General features: G+C 46.6%; 1 protein-coding gene and 2 pseudogenes across 2 annotated transcripts in view; 1 reads left to right on the top strand and 2 right to left on the bottom strand.

Moving 5' to 3' along the window:
• ASG2 (transducin family protein / WD-40 repeat family protein) overlaps positions 1–22794 on the top strand; it is a 139494-nt gene that overhangs the window by 25365 nt on the left and 91335 nt on the right. For both annotated transcript variants that reach the window (XM_087391639.1, XM_087391640.1), the window contains exons 9-15: positions 5613–5718; positions 5807–5931; positions 6204–6374; positions 6476–6586; positions 6752–6863; positions 7115–7467; positions 7575–7665. In XM_087391639.1, the coding sequence (XP_087247765.1) occupies positions 5613–5718; positions 5807–5931; positions 6204–6374; positions 6476–6586; positions 6752–6863; positions 7115–7467; positions 7575–7665 (1069 nt within the window). The remainder of the gene's footprint in view (positions 1–5612; positions 5719–5806; positions 5932–6203; positions 6375–6475; positions 6587–6751; positions 6864–7114; positions 7468–7574; positions 7666–22794) is intronic.
• Positions 13622–16922, bottom strand: LOC147889840 (uncharacterized; annotated as a pseudogene).
• Positions 15166–16460, bottom strand: LOC147889841 (uncharacterized; annotated as a pseudogene).

Raw genomic sequence — 22794 nt, 5'->3', positions numbered from 1 at the left:
TTTTGATCAGGGCGAGCTTATAGCAGGCAGCGCAATGTGGATGGGCCTTCGTGCGGGAGGCTCCAGGATAAGGATCCTGAACGTTATGCACCAGCCTGCAGACAACACCCTTGTTAGAGCGTTTGGACCTGTTCTATGTTGGCGGCTGGGCTGCGCACAGAGGGGGATCCACAGGTATCTTAGCAGGCACTGCATTCCAGCTCGAGCTGTCCCACCCCGATCTTCCCCAGAAGGGGATTTGCATTCCAGACAGCTTGCTTCAGGAGGCAGAGGTCCATCAGTCCATAGCAACGATCTGGCAGTAGCCAGAGGATATGCCCCCAGCAGGATGGGCAGCTTGGGTAGCAGAGGTGATGCAGAGGACTAGCATAGAGCTTTAAAGTTTAGACTCAGGCTCTTAGGAGGAGATAGCTCTGCAGGAGAGTGAGAGAGCCTTGAGACGGGATCTGACCTTCTTAGAGCATCTTAGAGGGCTGATCTTGCAGGATGTGGAGGTGCATAGGGCCGAGTTCTCCTACCACTCTTCCTGTGCCAGATGGGTGCAGCATGGGTACATGGTGACTCGGCAGTTCTTCTAGGTAACCGGGCCCCGCTTAGCACTGGCACAGCTCCAGCTCTTGAGAGATGCACAAGGGCAGATGCATACAGATCCCTAGGAGATTTGAGAGATGACCACGGCCTTCTATAGACAGTTGTTTCAGTTAGAGGAGTCGTCCCCCGCATCCCTTGTAGCCCGCCGCGCAGTGTGGGAACAGGTTCCAGTGGTGGTCTCTCCTAGGTAGAGCAGATGGCTTGAGGCTTTCACGAGGAGGAGCTTTGGGAGACCCTCAAGGCCCTTCCTCAGAAGTGCCCATGAGAGGATGGTCTGAACCCCAAGTTTCTTTCTTTTCTTTGGGAACATAGGCACTTAACTAACCCTACCCTTGACCATAAGCTTTAACCATGGTTTAACTCAACCTTATCTATACCACATGGCATACTTTTAACCAAATGAGTTAACCCAAAGTTTAAACAAACCTAACCCTGGCCACATCTAATCTTGACATGTGTCAGCCAAGGGAAACCTTGGTAGGAACCTTTGATTATGCTTGATGGAGATTTGATGCAGTTGGATATGGCAATTTCAAATGATGAATTTCTGATGCGGCTTCGTGCGTAAGAGGGGGATCGCGGGCTTGTGTCATTGTGACCTCCTTCAGGTGAAGCCGTAAGGAGATTCTAGTCTGTCATGTCTACTGATGCACAAAGTCATGAAGAGCTACGGATCTATTGGAGGGAGCTTGGCGCTCGTGGGCTTTGGGAGAGAGAGGCATTTTCACTGGAGCCTCCCATGAGCTTTGCGAGGGCTGAGCATTATAGATCCAGAGATGCAGAGCAGAGCCCTCTTGGGCAAGTTGGTAGTTCGTGGCCTCATACCCAGTGGTGCGGAGCCTTGGAAGCTCCTCCTTCAGAGAGGACTTGTCAAGAACACCTTGCGGACAAGTGGATTAGTGGCAGCAGTCTCATAGGTGGATCTTCTCTAAGGCACCGCTCATAGGTGGATCTTCTCTAAGGCACCGCTCATAGGGCGAGGGTCCCTGTTGATGAGGAGCCTTATCAGGGTGTGGTGGAGAGTTTAAGGGGGACTTATCCGTGCCAGCACCTCATGCAGGGAGGAGTTTTAGAGAGAGCCGATTCTGTGGCACCTAGAGGGCAGGGACTCGGGGGTCAGATGTTAGGGCAACAGCACATCGGCTGGGCACATTGGGATAGCGGCATCCGGATTGAGATGGTCAACGCGATACCTCCATCCCACACTCGGCTGTTGCTCTCACCTGAGGATAGTGATTGGCAGATGGTGTCCAGGATCACTGCATGGAACAACTCGTCCGTTGCCGTCACTTGATGGACGGACATCAGCTTCCACCATCGGCTGGCTAGTAGCTACCCTAGTAGCCATATGGCAGGACATCATTTTCATGTTGCGCGCCATTTGGGAGCGCGTTACTCCAAGTTCACAAGGGACCGCGAAGAGGCGGGAGTGTTCCTGCAAGGCTTGGCCTGCAGTCATATTCTACACTTTTTCCACGGGAGATATCCGCTAGATGTATAGACCATCATCCTGGCTGTTAGCCCCTGTTCCGGAGAGCCCATAGGCAGTGAGCTGGCTTTCTGGAAACAGGCGGGTCTTTCTGACTGCCAGGTTGTCTTCTTTTGTACTTACCATCATTAGCTCTGTTTCTGGGAAGCTAACTCTATGATGTTTTCATGGAAGGTACTTTTCTTTGCCCCCCCAAAAAAAAAATCCCCAACATAATGGTCTTACTATGTCAAATCAACAGCAAAAGCTGATCTACACAAGGACTTTTGTTGGTTCTGGTTAGTCATAAATTATTATCAAATTTAAAAATGTTGAGACGAGTATGCACGAGTTTAGCTTACATTACCTGAAACAAAAACATATAATCAGGATCTGATCTACATGAATGCTTGTGTTGGTTCTGGGTAGTCATGAATTTAAAAAAGTCAGTGAGTGTATGTACATGAAACCAAAGCATACAATCACATTAACTTATATTTCTAGAAATTCAACTGAAGCAAATCAAACCCAATGTATTGCAGCAGGGAAAGGGCTTAACAACTGGTCGATGACATAGAATGTTACTCAAACAAGCTTGCAGGAGAGGGCTTAGCAACTAATCAAGGACATAGAATGTTACTCCAAACAAGCTTGCAGGGGAGGGCTTAGCAACTTATCAAGGATATATATTGTTACTCCAAACAAGCTTGCAGGGGAAGGGTTTAGCAACTAATCAATGGCATAGAATGTTACTCCAAACAAGCTTGGAGGTGATAGCTAGTGTTGAACACTGCTGCTGGTAGTTGTTACAATTAAGTTTATTAGTCTATTGGCTGGCTGGTTCGACACTCCTATCCCAATGGGGCTATAGTTGCCTTTTGGCCGGTTGTTTGATTTTACTTGGATATTATGTAAGAGTGGGCTACAGTGGCTGGCCTGGAACATTTGAATTTCTTGAAGGCTACATGTGACAGTTTATTGCAGTCCTTCCAGGCATTAGAAAAATCCTCCACGATGTGACAAATATATCCAATGATTTCCATCTCTTGATGAAGGATGAGTTTGATAGAGTAAAGAGACGTATGCATCAATCCATCCACAGGTAGATCCTCAAAAGAACTGGCTAGTCTTACTGGCATGTCCTGATCCCTCCTATTAAATCATGTATGACCAATGAAATGCAAGATGTCTTGTGGCATCTTCCTTTTGATTGATGTGTGGTCTATGTATGACAAAGTCTGGTTCACCTCCGAAGCTTGATGGAAACTCAGGATTATGACACAATAGTTAGACTCTACACCTGCTGCTACTCAGTGATAATGTCAATGAGTAGTTAGTCCAATGCTTTGTATTCTTGTTTTTACTTTGTGGGTGACTATGGTAAGGTTAAACTTCCAACTATCTGTTTTGCTTTCACAAGATGAGTCTAGGCATGTTTTGTTGGAATGGTCACCTCCCCATCTGTAAGCCCCCAAATGAGGAGAGCATGGGGGAGGGATACCTAGGGCATGTGCTGAAAAGAAAAGGTAAGGGAGGGGGCTGCCACATGGGCAGCACCTCACAGGGAAAGGACAGCCATAAGGGGCTGCCACATGGGCAGCACATGAGCTGTCATGTGGGCAGCACAGCAGCCTGTCAGAGGCGCTTCAAGGGCTGTCTGTACGGGCTGGAACACTCCTGGATAGAGGCGCACAGGTGGTGCTGACATCAGCAAGTGTACGGAGCAGGGTACAAGGCTGTGCAGACCTAGGACAGGTGGCGCTGACATTGTGTACTGAGAAGGGTACAAAGCTGTACAGGGCTGTATGAGGCCAGGTGGAGCAGCAAATGGGGCTGCTAGTGGGCAGTGGCATGCCTTATATAGGGCTGGGCCCTTGCCTAGATTGGAGGGCCAAAGGCCCTAGAAGTGTGGGCCAAAGGGCCCTGGTTTTAGAGCCCTTAAAGGGCTGGACCAGCAGCAGACTGGTCAGCCAGCCTGGTCGGGCAGTATGAAGCTGACTGGTCGGTTTTTATGACAGGCCCCTAGGCCTTTAAAAGGAGGGCCTCCAGCCCTCATTCATCATCCAGCCTAGCAGCACTTCAGGGAGCAGGAAGGAGAGCAGCAGAGCAGTACCAGTTGGGCCTATGACCAGGAGGTGAACTGTGCTGAGGTGCTGCAGACTTAGCTCCAGGGAGAGGCTGAACCTAGACTGTCTTCTAGGGCAGAAGGTTGCTGAGATCATCATCACTTGCAGCAGCAAACAGCCAGCAGATAGGAGCAGCAAAGGAGCTTCCCTTGGGCCTATGTTCAGGAGGTGAAGGGAGCACAAGGAGCTGCAGACTAAGAGCTGGGAGAGCTGCCCACCTAGGCTGGTGCCAGCAAGGTGGAAGGGATCTGGACGGATAGTCTACAGAAGCTCGAAGTGGAGCACGTGGGCTTGAGTCTAGAGATAACTGGCAGATAGGAGAAGGACCTTGTGGTAAGATCAGAGGACCACATCATTGGTGGGACTCTGGATCTCTATCTTTTGTATTGTGTCCATAGTTTTGGACGGAAATATATTATTTTGGTGGTTTCTCTATCTGGCTGGTTCATTGTCTATTGATGAGTCTGCACATCTGTTTTATGCACATAAGTTAAGAAGTTTGTGATTCCACACCCCACACGCACACTGTGTGAGCTCCAGGGCATTACTATCAGTCTTCCGCTGTGCGTACCCTCTGTTGGATCATTTCTAACATGTTTCTGGATTGAGCTAGCTATATTAACTTTCAGGAGCAGCTATTTATAAAAATTCAGAGGAATCAGGTTGATAGAGCTAGAGTAGTACTGAAGAGACTGATGATCATGACTGTTGATACAGCTAGAGTAGTACTGAAGAGACTGATGATTTTTATTCAGGTCCAGCTGATTCACCAGCTCATCTGAGCTTCTAAGAGCAACAGTATATGCAATACCCTGTGAGAAACACTCAGGCAGCTCCACTAGACATTAAATTCAAGCTGATCACAGCCTATAGGGTGCTTCTTCTTCACATTCATCTTTTGTATCTCTGCAGCTCCACTAGGCATTAAATTCAAGCTGATCATAGCCTATAGGGTGCTTCTTCTTCACATTCATCTTTTGTATCTCTGTGTGAGCTCCAGCCAGCCATCTTGTCCTGCACGCATGCCAGCATGCTTGCGTGCTCACACAGAGAGACACGGCTTTTCTCTAAGTAAGTTACCCGTGGTGATACTAGGATTAAAATCATAATCCTTGGTTTTTGGGTTGCTGAAGACAAGGAGAAGCTTTTGCATGTCTTAAATGTTTCACTAATTTCTTCACATAGTTGTAAGAGACCTAGTATATTGATAGTGAATAAGTTGGTTAAAATATCTCTTGAGATATCATTGCAAGGCAAGGTTGCTGCATCTTTCTGTTTCAATTCTACTCTAGTTTCCTCGAATCTTTCTTCCAAGAATCATTTCCGTTTTTCATAACTGATTTCATTTTAGAGTTTCCAATGGAACATTTTATGAAATTTCTGCATAGCTGAGGGGTGCTAATACTAATCTGGACCTATCTCTACAGAGCCGCTCAGGTTTACATCTTACTCATGTTACCTTTAGTCCCAATGGCCTGGAGGTGCTCTTGAGTTACAGCGGCGAACACGTTTATCTTATGGATGTGAATAGTAGTAAGTTGTCCCAAGCACTCTATCATATGGAGTTGTATTTCAGCTACTTTGAGTTGGTATGTGTTGGGTACTGATATGTTGATTGCAGGGAAAGATGATACCATTGCATATGTGGCCAGTGATATTCCAAAACGGATTGTTCTTGATCCGGTTATGAATGGTGTCCAACGGATTCCAACGTTGATCAGTGTGAGCAAGCAGAGCTCCCCACGGGTAATTGTGCATCACATCCACTGTATTAAAATAGGCCTCAAGGAATGAAATGACTTCAGCTGCCGAATTTGTTCTTTGTTTTTTGGTCTTATATGTGCCTAGGTTTTTAATGCTAAGTGTCCAGTTAACCCTTTTGTGTGTAATTAAGGATCCCCTTTTCCTTCCAGCACTTGAACCTGCCTGCTGGCACCCTTGAAACACCCTTAACGCACATGTGGGAGAACTGCAGTACATAGTCATATTGGACGTTTTATGTTCTTTGGTTCTGTCAGGTGTCTGAATGCAAAGAACTATTAGATGAAGCAAGAAATACGTTGAAGCAGGGGCAGAATTATCTTCTTGTTATAGAAATAGCCAGTGAAGTTCTGGATGCTGGAGGCCCAGTTATTGATTCAAATCTCCGGTGCGATTGCTTGTGTATACGTGCAGAGGCCTTTTTGAAGGTTTGGACAAGTTTATGTGTTTCATTACAGCTTCAGAATAGTTCTGTAAGGATTTGGACTCTTGATTGTTAAAGAGTGTTGATGTGATAGTGGCATTGCAGAGGCTTTGGAAGAATGATGTGCACATGGCTGTAAGGGACTGCAACGAGGCGCGTCAAATAGACTCAATGTCTGTTCAAGCCCATCATATTATGGCTGAAGCCTTGTCGCATGTGAGTATTGTATCTGCCCAAGCAATTGCTCCTTATGCCATCATTACTGAGCTGGCGAGCTGCATATTTCATGAGATAAGGGAGTTTTAATCCTGTCTAAAAAGATCTTTATAATCATAATCTTACAAAGCTATCAAGCAACTAACAGTCAGTATTGATTTCCAGTTGGCAAAACATAAAGAGGCTTTAGACTATGCAATGAGGGCTCATTATTTGGATTCTTCAAATAAGGAACTTTCAGAAAGAGTAACTGCTCTAAGAGCTAAGCTAGTTGCAGGTATGGACGTCTTTGTGAGCATTTATTCTTGATAGAAAATTAAATCATGTCAATAACTCAAGCTTTAGGCAATGCTTCTATTTTATAGGTCACATTGTCGATAGGATAACCCAGTCTTGTTCCTATATCAAAGGGCAGTCTGGGTATAAGAATCCAGTTAAATAGACCCCTTTCCCCTTCCATCTCCTCCCTCCTCTGGAATTATAATGAAAAATCCTCTCAGTCATGCTGCTAGTCTATGTTTTTGACAGCCGAAGAGGCAAGGAACAATGGGAATGCAGACAGGGAAAGTGCTACAGGAAGGCGTACATCTAGAATACGCTCCCTAAGTGAGCTTATCTCTAGGTCAGAGGCAGATCAGGGTGACTTGTCACCTGACAGCAGGCGCTCAGAGAGAGAGGATTCTGATTATGACGATGATATGGAGATGGAAATGGAGATCGAGATGTTGGTAGGGGGAGATGATGAAAGAGATAGAGAATCAGGTGTGCGTCAAGGGTCAAGTTTGAATCTGAGGTTAAGGCGAAGAAGTGACAGTAGCAGGGATAGAAGTACAAGAACTCCTCCGAATTCTGGAGGATCAAGTGACAATGATTTATCACAGGTATGTTTTGTGCAGATGTCCGCTAAAGTAAAAACCAGGCAATGTGAAGCATCAAGCAAGAGATTTGAGGCTTTAACGCTCTGTTACTTTATATGCAATTTGTGCAGACTGAGGTTGCTCTGGATATGCGGCAGCGCTACGTAGGGCATTGTAACGTTGGTACTGACATAAAACAAGCAAGTTTTCTAGGCGAAAGAGGTCACTGTCAAGTCCTTCTGTTTATTGTTTTGATGTGACTGAGAAAATGATGTTGACAGCATTAATTGCCCCCTTCCCCCAATCCACTCTTCCTGGTCTCCTTCTTTCCCTCTGTTTCCTTTTCCTCTTTCTATGGGTATTTTGTGTGTCAAAGTTATTACTTGCACCAATTTTTTCGATTGCTTTGTTTTGAAGTGAGAAGTATAATATGCAGTACTGTGAAGGTATCTGGCGATAATTTGGTGTAGACAATGCCCTTTACCATGAAATCTGGCCCCTAGCATGCAGCTCCTGTACCATCTTTTTTTTACCATCAAAGAGTCCCGAAAAGGGCTGGAAATCAGCGTTCAAACACCTAGCCCACTAGAGCCAGCAGCTTGAGTTTTTGCTGCTCTGAATTCATCACCTCCATGCTTACACGCAAACACCTAAGAAAACGGCCCTCCATGTGCTGTATGAGCCTGATACCATGCTGTACAGTAGCACAGCCTACAAGAACTAGATACAGAGACGATCAGGCTCCCATGGCTGATGCACAGCCTGCATGTAACAATCCCCTCCTGGGGTGGCGCTTTCTGTTGCAGGAGCGTGATCAGGCCCGCAAGGAGGAGAACTGGGCAGTAATACGAGATGGACTTCTCCTTACAAGCCCCCGCCGGGCACCCACCTCTCCCACAGAGGGAGGCGGGGTCTATGAGACTTAGATATCCGAGACCCTATCCTGCACCATCTGGAACTGTAATGGTACCTTATGGTTAGAACCAGGGAATTTCTCGGAATCCTACATAGGGCATGACATAGTCTTTTATACAGAGACACATCAGAGTCCAGAGCGCCCACTACCAATAGTCAGCGGGTATACATGGGAGTCTGCCTATAGAGATGAGACGAGGGATATAGGAGGGGTTCGAGGGTCGGGATGAGTCGCAATCCTTTATAGATCTACACTTTTGGGGGCCATCGTAGTAGAGCAGAGAGAGACACATTCCAAGTTCCTCTGGATCCTTATTCGACACATGGACAGCTGGGATCTGTTTATTGCCGTTTGCTACTTCCTCCCTGAGACCTCCCACTTTGCCAGAGATATTCGAGATGAGGATGAGACATCCCCATTTGCTGCTCTTTATCAGTCTATTGTTGACTTCTCTAGCCGCGGAGAAGCCCTCCTAGTTGGGAACTTCAATGTGAGGACAGGCGCTCGTCAAGCATCACTCCTCGACTTCAGGGATGATTCTACTCTACTGCCAGACATTGACCTTGAGGAGGCAGGTATGTTACAGGTTTCGGCTGACAGATGAGGACCTTTCACATCCTATGGGTAGGCCCTATTAGACCTCGGCAGGATACATGATCTCGTTATTTATAATGGTCTTGATAGATGGCCCACATTAGGTGGTTTCATGTGCTTCCCACATGGGGGAGGCTCGAGTGTTGTGGACTACATCATAGGATCCCTTGCCTCCACATCTCGCATCACTGACTTTACCGTACCTCTCTCTCCAGGGGCTGATCACACCTATCTTTTGTTTAGCATTTCTACTTTCTGTCGCGCAACACTCTCCACCCCACTTAGCTCTTACTCCACCTACCATGATATACGCTTTGATCGCGATCACTCACCTACTTACTCTAGCTGTCTATACTTACTTCTCGCCTACATTGACTTTATATCCCTTTTAGAGGACCGTGCTGCCCTAGTCACCCGCTCACTACACGAGGCTGCTCTCCACGCTTTCCCCCACACCACCCGCTCCACCCGCCCACCATCCCTTGGGACGGCATGCACACTCTATGATATCCCAAATCAGCCAGTCCCTAAACTCTCACATATGCCACATCCCACATCTTGCACCCTCTGGGTTTAAAGGATGCCGTAATGAAACTTCATAATGGCCGAGCGAAGGATCATGAGGGAGTATGCACTGAGTTCATTGCATATGGGATTAACCTCCTAGCCTCGATCTTAGCAAAGCTATTTAATGAAGCTGTTTGTTTGAGGTTTCCACGCACGTTGACCATCAACACTATCTCAACCATTCACAAGGCAGGGGATCCCATGAGCCCGGAGAACTATAGGACCATTATGATTGGACATGTCATGTCCAAGATTTATGCATTAGTGCTTGATTCTGAGGTTAGTAGATTTGCGGAGTGTCAAGGACATAGAGCAGCGAAACAGACCGGATTTAGACGTGATCATGGGACCATGGACCACATTCTCACGCTCAAATGTATCATTGAGGAGGCGAGGGCACGGAAGCAGAGGGTTTACTGTTGCTTTGTGGATTTCCGTAAGGCATTTGACACGGTTCCGAGAGCCCGCCTCATACGGCACCTACAGGATTTGGGTTACGACCAGGAGATCATTTGGGCTGTCATGGCACTCTATGAGCAAGTTTCAAGCAGAGTCCGAGCAGGATCTAGGTGGACTGACGAGATCATGAGCACTATCGGGGTCAAACAAGGGTGCCCATTATCACCTATCTTGTTTGGCCTCTACATTAACGAGCTTGAGATAGTGATGCAGGCACGGGGGGGTAGGTTGCTCTCTTGCGGGCACGCTGATCCGGATATTGCTTTACGTAGATGTGACTCTCTTGTCTTCCTCGGCAGAGGGGCTCTAGAGACACCTTGACGCATTACAGTCCTTTTGTGAGTCTCATGATTTGAAGGTCAACCTGGGTAAAACCAAGGTTATGTTCTCGAGCCGTTATGCACCAGGAGCAGTTCGCATTTGATGGATGACATGTTGAGGTAGTTGCATCATATACTTATCTTGGGATCGTCTTTTCCGGACCTAGCTTGACTATGAGACTTGCGATGGAGGCATGCTTGGGCAGAGGATATGCTTCATTGGCTAGACTAGAGAGGCAATGCTTCCGCTCTTACTTTCAGGATCCACGGACCAAAGGGTTGCTTTTTGACTCCTTGGTCCGCCCAGCGGGGGTGTATGGCAGTCCGTGTTAGGGGCGTTTCTACTGCCTCTTCGAAGATAGCTATGGGATTTTGGCCCGTTTCCTCTCCTACCCAGACCAGCGATGTTTGGCAGGTTTCATTCGTGAGACACTTAGACACCGTAAGAGGATACTGCGAGCACGGAGCGAGGATCAGACTTCGTCCTCGGTTGATCGCTCTCAGAGCTCTATCACGGAGTTCTTTCAGCCAGACCACGTAGATCCCCGTGGGACGAGGCCTCGACATGACCGTGACTCGGAGCCGGTGATCCGACAGCTCAGACAGAGGGTTGACACACAGATCACTCTGGGGGACATCTCGTCCTTGTTTAGAGTCGGAGCCTGACCGACGAGGGTCACAGTGGCCTTGGTTAGACGCAGAGCTACGACCAGGAGACGTGCCAGGACTGCACCTTTGAGGAGGCAACAACACTCTATTACCGACCTCATGCCTCCACTGCCTTATCTATCCTGACGTCTTGCGGTTGATGATGATGAGGATGTTGATGATATGTTGAGAGTGATATATAGTCGACTACCAACATAATATGTTGTACTTAGGACTTAGTACTGCCACTTTGCTTTTTTTTTTTTTTCATTTTGCATTGGTGTGGATGCTCGTTTAGTAGCTCCACTACCACAGCTCATTGTATTAGGTTTTTCACAGTCTCATAGACCCATCGGGCTTACGAAGACTTTAATAAACTTTCTTTCTTTCTTTCTTTCGCTCGCAGCAACGCACGGGTTCCAATCCAAGTATGCAAGGTTAATTGATTAGCAATTTAATAACCGATCAATGCATGTGCTAAAAGGAGCTCTCTCTCTCTCTCTATATATATATATATATATCCCGCAGCAATGCGCGGGTTGCATACTAGGTGTCTCGAGCCTTGTACTAGGTATTTATAGCATATGTGTTAGGTGCCCTAACCGTCCCAGGGTTAGGCGCATATCCATGATTGTCCTGTCCCCTTTACACTAGCCATGGTTATGTCCAAGCGTGGACCTAACATTCTCCCTTCCTTAAAGGCAAAGTCTTAGTCATAAAGTCTGGGAATTGGCGTCGAAGAGAATCAACACTTTCCCAAGTGTTATCCTGCTCAGAACGATCTTTCCAGTTAACCTTCAGCTCTGGAACAGTCCTGTTCCGAAGCTGTCTTTCCCTAAAACTCAGAAGTTGTTGCGGATCAGGGGGTACATGAGTGGATAAATCTTCCAACTTCAAATTATCTCTAGCACCTAGAGCCTCTTTCAGTTGACTGATCTTGGATGTAGCCGACCCATGGTTGTCAGAAACGTTAGGTATGAAACCTTAGAGTACCTAAAGTACCTAAGCTTAAGAAACTTTAGACATGATGTATCATGTATGTTCTAGTAAAGATGTGCACAGTTTCCGAGCAAAAACCTACGAGCAGAAAAGTCCGAGCGATAGTTTTTGACACCAACCATGCTTGTATATTTCTCAAAGGAATATACAATTCTTTCTTAATTTCTCATTTATGGAATCATATACTTACTTATTTTTCATTATAACCCTCATTTTAGAGAACATCATCTATATATGAACAAATAGTGAACACTTTAGAAACTCCTATAAATGCCTCCCTACCATACTGTCTTTTGAGTATTATGGTAATTCAATCAATTAAAAAGGATTTCCCTAATCTTTAGCAATCCCATATTTGAAGCTCTCATATAACAATGTATACCATATACCTTGGATGAGTAGGAAAAAGATATTAGAAACCTCATACTTGAAGCCATTATAATCGATCATAAATTAATCTCTAATACATTATCAAATATGGGAAGGCAAGGTAGGGATTTAAAAAATATTCCCAATTCTCTAAACCTAAGTACTTTTTAGGAAATGTGGTCTCTACTGAACTCCTTCCTACCGTAATATGAATTAGGGAGAAGTTGTAACTCTCATATACATCTTGAAGTTTTTAATTTTTCTCTTTTATAACTATAAAAAGTATAATTTTAAGCCTACCATTGCATAGATCATTAAATTTTGAACATTTTACAGCTCCTCAATCTGAGCTAAGGAGCAAAAGTTATGAGCCCTTCTGCGTAGGCTCTCCAAGCGTATTTTGCCGGCGGAATAGGGTTGGGGCAAGCTCTTCAAACCATATTCCTTTGGCAAAATACACTTAGAGGGTCTATTAAAAAGGTACTATTTATTTTTCTTAGGTCACCCCGAGGAATCGTAAAGAGGATATTTGCTCAAAATTTCATGATCCAAGCAATGGTGAAAGGAAAAGAAAGGATTTTTGAAAGTCATAAAATAAGTCACCACTTGGACATTATATATGTATATTGTATAAAGGTATATTTATATCTATATCTATTTATCAATGTTTTATATTTACTTACATATTCCTTGAAATAATTTGGAAATTTTTGCTCCCCAAAAATGACTTGAGCCTATATATTTTGACCCCTCCTACCTTTTGTCCGCTCGTCGCTCGGGGGTTTTTGCTCGGAAAATGGAAACCCCCTTCTAGTAATAAGTGCAATGTGCACGGGCCATGGCACATGCAGCATGATGCATCTTAGTATCTACTATAAATTACTAATAACTAATAAGATATCTTTTACATATTATTTATTTATTTAGTTATTTAGTTATTTATTTATATGTTCAATATACTACATGGAAAATTTCAAATTTCAGTCCTTTTTACAATTTAAATTTCCAACTTCAAAGTATTGCAACTGATAACTGAAGTCTCACAGAAATAATGAATGATGAATCATAAATCTACTTAGTACTTACAACTATCAACATTTAAAGTTAAAACTTAAAACTGAAAAGTAAAGAGATTGTAGTACCATGGATCATATAAGAAAGAGTAAAGTTAAAAGTATCAATATGAATCATGACTTAGAACTCAAAATATATGTGTTAGATTCGGGTTTCTACAATGAAAAGAGAAGTCTCAAGCTGAAAAATAAATAGTGCCAAGTTATTCACACTACTAGTAACTACTCATGACTCACGGCTCATCCTCATCAGATGAGTCACTGGATCTAAAATCCCCGTCTGTGATAGTATTGCCCTCACTATCATATTGTGGCTCCACTACAGCCACATCAATGTCATCTTGCTCTTAGTCTGACTCATCGTCACCTAGCAACAACGCCTCATCATCTGGCAAAAAGACCTCCCCGACTATGAAGTACTCGCTCTTTGCTCGTTGCCTCGACGAGAATAAGTCCTCACTCCTCCTGAACCATGTCGAATAGTACATCCACGTCCTCGTCCACGACCTTTATCTAGGCCTCTACCTCTCAATGCTGTAACTACACCTCTATGACGTGAACGAGTGACATGCCTGTCAATGGTCTCCAGCTCCCTATGGAGCTGTGCGTATATCTGCTCCTCATCCTCTTGCAATGGAGCATAAGCACGTTGCTTGTTGATGTCAATCGTAGTGAGATCTACCTGCAAACAGATTCCAATTCAAAAATGGATGGATTACATACTCTATTTTCTTAAACATTGTTCAAATTGTAACCATTTTTTGCTTAACTAATAACATTTACTATACCTTCATAGGACCTTCCAATGCCTTCAACTTTCTGATAAGCTTCAAGTTGGCACGATAGTATACAAGTCGCTCAAGCTGGCTCGTGGTCAACTTGTTTCTTATCTTTGTATGGATGAGGGAGTAAGAGCTCGAGTTTCTCTCACATGGCCCTACTGAGAACTCCTATTGCCATGGACATTGGAGTTGAATCTTGATCAATGCAAGGTGCCTAAGGCTAAAGCAATAACTATTAATAATACCATAGTTACGTAAAATTATAAATCTTGAATATTATAAAAGTATTGTAAAACAATTGAAGATCCTAAATTCTAATCCCCACCTGTGACAAAACACGAAGAGCACAAGCTCGCAGCTGAGGAGTGGAGTACCTGTACGTCTCCCACCACTCGATGGGTTTCACACAAATCTCCTTTCTTCTCGAAGTGGGTCGAGAGAAGGAAACACCCACACTCTTTATGTACTGCGTCAACTGCAAGTCAAGCTCCAACTGCAGTCGTCATTGTAGACACGGAAAAAGTATGCATCTTTGTCTGCAAGCAATGTGGGCTTATTGAACAGCTCCGGAGACCTGAAGAGTGGATGCAGCATATTTGCAAGGCCATGGATAGGCCTTTGCATCCACCTCCATCTAGTCTCAACAAGGTCTCTTATTTCTTGCAGCCTATAATTGTCAATACCCGGTAAGATTCAGCTTTCAAAAAGCATAAACTATAATACTATTAAAATTTAAAGCATAAACTATAATACTATTAGTATAGGGGAAAAACATGAAACGCTTACCTCGAAGGTGTGAGTGCGTCACATCGCTCTAGGGAGGCTCGCAACTGATCCATAAAGTGAGTAACAAGGCTAAGAGTGCTTCCCTCCATATCAGATATCCGCAAGACATCAAAGAGAGGATGAAGGGCTTCACTATGGCTTGCATATCACTCCAAAATGCATGATCCAAGCACATCCTCTGAATTGCCATGCTCTTTGACCAAGTAGATTCATTCCACTCCAACCACATTTGTGACAACTGTTTGTCGGAGGGCTGCATGTATGGCAAGAAGACGCTCCAACACAATGTACATATAGGCAAACCGTGTCTTCGATGGCCGAATGATATCAAGAGTACTATGCTCTCAGAAAATAGCCAATGCCTTCGGCTTCTTCTTAAAGAAGGAGGTAATGGTAGTAGCATCCTGCATGACAGTAGCAATCCATGAAAGCTTGCCTGTGTCCTCCATGAGGAGATCTAGGCAATGTGAAGCACAAGGTGTCCATACAATGGATGGAAACTCTTGCTCAACAAGCTCACCCATCCTTACACAGTTACTTGCATTATTTGTTATGACCTGGATCACATTCTCAGGACCCACCTCAATAATAGCCTTGTGGATGTGCTGAAAGATAACCTAACCTGTAGTGCTAACACCGCACTTCCTTGTGTCTACAGCCTTCAAGAAGTATGTGCCAAGGCATGGACTAATATGTTGAGAATGCCCCTTCTCCGAACATCACTCCGACCATAAGAGAGAATGCTACAACCAAACTTTTTCCATCCCTCCTTAATGGGATCAATTGCTTTGTTGATCTTAGCTATCTCCTTGTCAAGCATCGTGGTGCGCATCGCCTTGTAGGGAACCATTGTCCATGTGTCTGAAGGCCCCACAGCTGCAACTGCCTTAATCATTCTCTTCCACTGTGGAGTGTTCAAAACATTGAAAGCAAGATTACATTCAATGACTGTGCTGCCAATCTCAATATCTGCAATGCATTGTTGCTCTTTCTGCCAACTCTTTGAAGTCAATGCACCTGGTATAGTTGTAGTGTGACCTCTAGATGAAGAAGGGCTAGACTGAGGACTAGGAGCTGTTCTAGCCCTCTTCTCTACCTGAGAAGACTCACCACAAGCCCTCCTCTTTACCGGAGAAGGCTCACCAAAAGCCCTCCTCTCTACCGGAGAAGACTCCCCACGAGCTATGGAATCTGCAGCCTCGTCATCCAGACCCTCCATCAAACTCTCCTCTTGTGCAGCTCTATCCAAGGAATTAGGCTCACGAAAATGGCGTGGATTGTCTGTAATAATAATTTTATGTGCAAGATTGGGGGGAACCTTAGGACATCCGCCAATGCCTCTGCCATCAAGGCCCGATAGATGGCGAATCAATCGTGTCACCGAGCTCGTGGCAGGCTCTCCACAATAATTACATCTCCACTCCTTTGCACCTCTCCCTATTAAAGGATTTGCGTCTAGTATAGTGGTGTGGGCGCTCCACAGGGGATTCACAGGTTTAGGCATGCTGCTGAGCTGCTTGCTTTAACACCCTCAAGGTTCAACTACAGTCTAAGTCTGCAATAGAATCTTAAAAAGAGGGAAGTAGATGATTATTGATAGTGGTAGGCTGGTAGCTGCTGTTCAAACTTGAGTTGCAAAAAAAAGAAAAAAGAAAACAATGGCAGCAGCACAAAAAATATAAAAAATAAAACACATTACATTGCAGAAGTGTGCACAGCAGCACAGTTTCCAAGGCTGCTGAATAGCAAATGCCAGAAAACTTTCACCCTCAAAAAAGTCTGCTAGACAGCAGATTCCAATTCAAGAAGCCCTTACCTGCATGCAACATCATGCATGGAAATGAACAGTGGTAGCCCTCTACCAATAAATGAGAGAAGCCAACTCACCTAATAGAGCAGTCCCAAACCAGCTCGACAGAGCAGCCCCAAACGAACCCAAAACAGCAAGTGACACAATAGCAGCCATGTGCGACGATAAACGTTTTCAGGGGGTGATAATTTAAATCGAAATCACCTGTGAAGGTTGTGACTTGAAGCTTCCCTCCAATGTCCACGCAAAAGGGCCAAGGCTGAAGCGTTGAAATCAGACGCAACTTGCAGAAGATTGCGTTGAGATTTGACGTAGCTTGCAGGGCTCTCCATAAAATCCAAGGCAAGGACTCAAAACTTTGCTAAGGGCAGGCTGAAAGCATACAGGGCTCCAAGATCGACACACACGATTGCAGGTTTCATGCGTCGAGCAGCTCCAGGCGTTGGAAATGGCGCCGTACGACGTACGGCCGTCGACCTTACCCAAGGTGCAATTTTTGGGCAAAAGCCCAAAATTTGAAGGCAGGTTTCTAACGTTTGTAAACATTTCTAACATTTAGAAACGCGTATCTATCCAACCATGAGCCGAACTCCATCAGCTAACTTAAGCTTGTAAGCTACATCATTGATCTTTTTAAGGATCTGATATGGCCCACAGTATCGATGAGATAACTTGTATATAGGGCCTGTACGCATCACCTTAGAATCCTTAGGGATCCTCAAATAGACATCTCCTTGAGACAAAGCTCGTAGCAGTGATTGTTTCTGGTTAGCATAAAATTGTGTTCTGTCATGAGCACTCTTAATGGTGTCTCTGGTTAATTGCAGCATATCCTGCTGCTGTTGCAGCCAGTCTGACACAGAAGTCACCTTTACGTTCTGTAATCCAGCTACCCATGGGCTCTTGGCTGGTAACCATACCCACGGGCTCTTGGCTGGTAACCATACATCAGCATGATTGGACTGTTTTGGGCTGCCGAATGCTTAGCACTATTGTAAGCAAACTCCAATATTGGAAGATAATCTTCCCAATCAGACTGCCTCACAGAGACGTATGCTCTCAGCATATCTTCCAAAAGTCTGATTCACCCTCTCAGTCTGTCCATTTGATTGCGGATGATCAGCTGAACTCATACCGAGCTGAGTACCCAATTTCTGGAACACAACTCTCCAGAAATGCCCAGTAAACTTGGGATCTCTGTCACTGACTATTTTAGGCTAATTAACTTCTCAACAAACAGATGACTCCCTAGTGGGTATGAATCTTGCCAATTTGGTTAACCGATCCATGAGAACCCAAATCGTATCATTCCCACGAGAAGTGCGTGGTAATCCAACCACAAATCCCATGGAAATACTCTGCCATTTATTCTTTGGTATTTCCAAAGGATGCAATATGCCACCTCCTCTCAAGTACTTGGCTTTATTGACTTGGCCTTGAGCTTAGGCCAAAAGAGGGTTCTTGTGACTAGATCCAAGTACCACCGGATGACCGGCACTAGGAGTGTCATGACATTCAAAGAGGATACGACGTCTCATATCCCTCACATTGGGTACACAGACCTTACCCTTTAGGAAAAGTAGACCATTCCGAAATTACACTTTTTTTTGGGTGAAATTACACACACACATTTTTTGGGGTGAAATCTCACACACATACACACACACACACACACACACACACACACACACACACACACATTTTTTTGGGGGTGAAACCACTGTATTTATATCAAGAAAAGATTTTACAATGAGAATAATCTAAAGAAAAGACTATTCTGAAAAATCAAAAGCAGTGGGAAAACACCTCTAAAGATGATACATCCAAGTTATCATGATGACAAGCATCATACAGAGATTGCCGCAACGATGCTCTAAAAAAAGATATCAACACACATACACACACTTTTTTTTTAATAGTGAAATCTTTATATTTCTGTGTGGGAAACCTCAAAAGAGGTAAAAACCCACCAATAAGTACAAAGAAAATTTTTTTACAAGTAAAACCTCAGAGCAAAAGTCATGAGGTAGCCAAGTAAAAAGTGACATATCAAGCTGGAGGAGGATCAAACACAGCATCCTCTAGCTTCAAATTGTTGCTCTGTAAAAACTGATGTAGTGATGAAACCACACCATCAATAAAAACAAGCTGTTTTTTGCCCTTGTGATTCTTCTTGATATAAGCTGGTACCCGAAATTTTTGAATAAGAGGGTCAAAAACCTGTTGTAACATGGGATGAAAGATTCCTGTAAAAAAGATACTTCTGCATCCCGGACAGAAGAAAACTCTGGCACATGCATCAAAGGCAGAGAAGCTAAATCAACATCTGTATCTTCTGATGAAAAAGATGCATCTGATAAAGCAGGGTTTAGCATTTGAGCTTCATTCTGAGGATCAACCTGAGTAAGAGTAGGGGCAGCATCCCCCTCTCTTCCTCTCCCCAGCCTCTTCCCATTCAGCCCCAGCCCATCCCCCAACTGCACCCCTTATCTCCCGACCCGCAGCTTCAGCCCCCTCCTCAGTCTTCTCCCCCTCCTTCTCAGCCCCAGTTCCAGATGCATCCCCATCCCTCCCCCCCCCCCCGCCTCTTTCAGCTCTCCCGCAGAGCTAGCTGCACCGACGGTTCCTCAGCCGAGGGCAGCCCCCGCTCCCCCTCCTCCTCCTCCTCCGCTAGTCGCCCCTGAGGAGTCTGAGTTGCCTATTCCCCAGCCTCCTCCCCCTCCCCCTCCGCTGGCAGGACACCCTGAGTCTACACCACCACCGGAGCAGGCTTCTCTGTCCGCTAGCCCCTCAGTGGCAGACTCTGACGGGCCTCAGCTTCAGGAGAGAGAGCTCCCCCGCGACTTTTACAGATCTGGCCCCTGGGACTACTTGGATGTGGCCGACCTCGGGACCTTCCCTGCTTGCCTCGACATCAGTATCTTCCTGCTCCGCAAAGGGGCGGATGGGAAGATAGCCGCCTTGGCCCCTAGGGATGGCCCTAGCTTTGCTTTCACGTTCCTTAGCGACGGCACCGAGACCTGGACAGACGACTCGGTCTGGGAGGCTCTTAGGGAGCAGACGCATGCTCAGGTTTGCTCCTGGATAGGCCCGTCCGGTGGGCAGCTTCTCGAGACTCAGTGGTCCGAGGGTGACGTGCGCCTGCGGTGGCGTTGCGCCGCCAAACGCTTCAAACTGATTGTGATCCTCAGGCCCCCCCTGTCTTGGCCCCTCCCCCAAGATGTCAGAGCCTGGACTCCTCAGAAACTCCGTGCCTTCTACGGGATGTCCACCTCGGAGATCTCGAGCTGGCTCGAGAAAGCTTTCGTTCATGGTACCAAAGGCCTCTCGCCTTTGCTGAAGGTGTTGAAGGACGGGCAGGACGACCCCGCTTCCCCCTCCAAACCTTCCCATAAGCGTCAGCGCCTCCACTCCGAAATGTCAGCCTCTTCTTCGACTTCGACCGCGAGCAGACAGTTGTTCGCAGCCTCCCAGTCCTCACCATGAGCCTACACCTCGTATCCTGGAATGTGAACGGGTTTCACTCTTCTGGCACCCGTGGTCCTAGGAAGCTCATTTTGAGACAGGAACTTCAGCCAGCAGTGATTGGTCGTTTGGATGTACTTCTGCTCCAGGAGCACAAGCTTTCTGCGGCTCACTCCCGTAGATGCGGGAAGATTCTCCCTGGACGCTCTCACACTTATTGGGAGCCCTCGATCGGCGCACTGGGGAGGAGTGGTGGTGTCTGTACTTCCATGGGCGAGCAGCTAGCCCAGGGAGTTTTCGGTCATGGCACGTTGATATCAGGCCGTGCCCTTTGGGTAGGCCTGGAACTGGAGGGCTCCAGAGTTGGAATCCTCAACATTTATGCTCCCACAGATCTCCGTTGTAGAGCCACCTTCTGGAGGACACTTACAGGGATTCTCCCAGACATGGATTCCTGGATTGTTGGAGGTGACTTCAACAATCTGGAGACCTTGGAGGACCAGCAGGGCAGAGGACCGGAGTTTACAGGTATGTCTCAGGCAGAGCAGTCCGCTTGGGACTCTTTTATCTTTGCGACAGGAGGAAGGGACAGTTGGCGAGACCCGTCCTTCCGGCGTTGGCACGGGAGCTTGGACTTCTCGTGGGGCTTCCGCAGGGAAGGAGGCAGACTCCTGGAGAGGCTGGATAGATTTTATGTTAGTGATTGGGCCATCAGCAGAGGCGGTCAGGCGGGTATAGTTCCAGGGACGACACTTTCCGACCATGCACCTGTGCTCTTATCATTAGACTCGGCAGCTCAGGCCCTTCCCCCCCGCTCATGCCGGATTCCCGACTCCATTTTCTCGAGGGAGGACGTGCGCAGCAGTATATGCAGTCTTTGGGACAGAGACTGGGGCGAGTGCGTGGATCTGGTTGATTCGGTGGCGCAGGCTTTGCAGGAGTCCAGCCAGATCTGCCAGCTCGCAGCCCTACAGGTTCGACAGGATTGGTGGGGTAGAGAGAGAGCTCTTCGGAGGGACCTCGCCTCCATTCAGCGACTCCAGCAGGCATCCCCGGGCTCGGAGGAGCTTCGGATCCAGGCCCTTCGAGCCAGAGCCCTTCTTGAGGAGACACTCCAGCGTCGCTCAGAGTTTTCCTATCACGCCTCTCTCTCCTTCTGGGCTCGGAAGGGTGACCGGATGTGCAGGGAGTTCTTCAGGACGCATGGCCAGAGAGTTGCAGGTGATCAGCTTCGGAGTCTCAGGACAGCGGAGGGACACATCGTTACGGATCCGGGAGAGGTCTTGGGGTTGGCCACCGACTTCTACAGGACCCTTCTCCAGCAGGAGCCGCTTGCCCCTCGTACTCGACGTGCCCGTGAGGAGGTGTGGAGGCACATTCCATCCCTGGTCTGTTGGGGTAAAGGCACATTGCCACCCCTTTATTAAAGTTAAGACATCTATGACTGTCTTAAGACAGTCATAGGATAAAACCTAATCCTAATAAAACTAATGAGTTTGTGGTGTGGCTCATCACTTCACACCCGCATCTTTGGAGTCTTCTCAATCTCTCACTCTCTCCCTCTTGCTCTTCTTCCCCCTTCAGGCCCTTCAACTGGTATCAGAGCCACCTTTCCCCTCTACCCTTGACCAGCCACCTTACCCCTCGACCTCTACCTAGCCAGCAAAACAGCAGCGCCGTACGGACGTACGTCGTCCGTACAGCCGTACGGACGGGCTTCGAGCAGCGACGGCATTGCGGGCGCGGGCGCGGGCACGGGCGCGGGCGCGGGCATCGAGCGCGGGCACGGGAGCTGGCGCGGGCGCAGGCGCGGGTCTAGAGCTGAGCGCGGGCTTTTTTTTGTATAGCAACTGCTAGCTGCTAGTCTGCGCAGGGGCAGCCTGTGTACTGCAGGCTGCGCGGAACCAGAGCGCGCAGCGCGCGCTCAGGTACGGTCATCCGTACCTGTTGTACGGACTCCGTACAGGAGCCGTACATCCATACGGAACTACACCCCGCAGGTACAGGGAGCTGCATCAGGGAGATCGTCGAGATTTTTCTTTCTCTTCTCTCTTCTGGGATTCCGTACACTGTGAAGGTACATCAAGTACAGCAGACAGGTTTTTGTGGGAAGAAAAGAAGGAGAAAGAGCTCTCTGCTCTTGATTCAGGATCATCTTTCAGTTCACAGAACTGTGTTTTCTTGAAAGTACAGCAAGTACCTTCATTTACCTCGTGCTTGAGGAGAAGAGAACCACAGTGTGTGGTTGATTGCACAGTTATCTATTTTTCGTGAAGGAAATGCCTTGATTTTGCAGAGGACTTTTATGCTTTTACTGGGCTTGAATCTCAGTTTCCGGGTGAGCAGATCATAGGGCTTTTGCCTGGCAGTTGATGCTTTGTATGCCTTGAGGTAGTGTGGTGCCAGAGAGCACACATTTGCCTCGATTTCCGCAGTGTCGAGGTGACATTTTCTTGCAGGTCACATTTTTTGTGCAACACTCAGAGAACCTCAGTTGAGCCACGCTTGGCCAGGGTGCATCGAGTTTACTCGGTCCCTAACTGTCCATCGTTAACAGTGCTCA

The sequence above is a fragment of the Dipteris shenzhenensis genome, chromosome 20 (genome assembly GCF_047967505.1).
Source record: "Dipteris shenzhenensis isolate YYH24624 ecotype China chromosome 20, Dip_SZ_1.0, whole genome shotgun sequence".
NCBI classification, from domain to species: domain Eukaryota; kingdom Viridiplantae; phylum Streptophyta; class Polypodiopsida; order Gleicheniales; family Dipteridaceae; genus Dipteris; species Dipteris shenzhenensis.
Note: the sequence above shows the minus strand (reverse complement) of the source record. Positions and strands in the feature narration are given on the sequence as shown.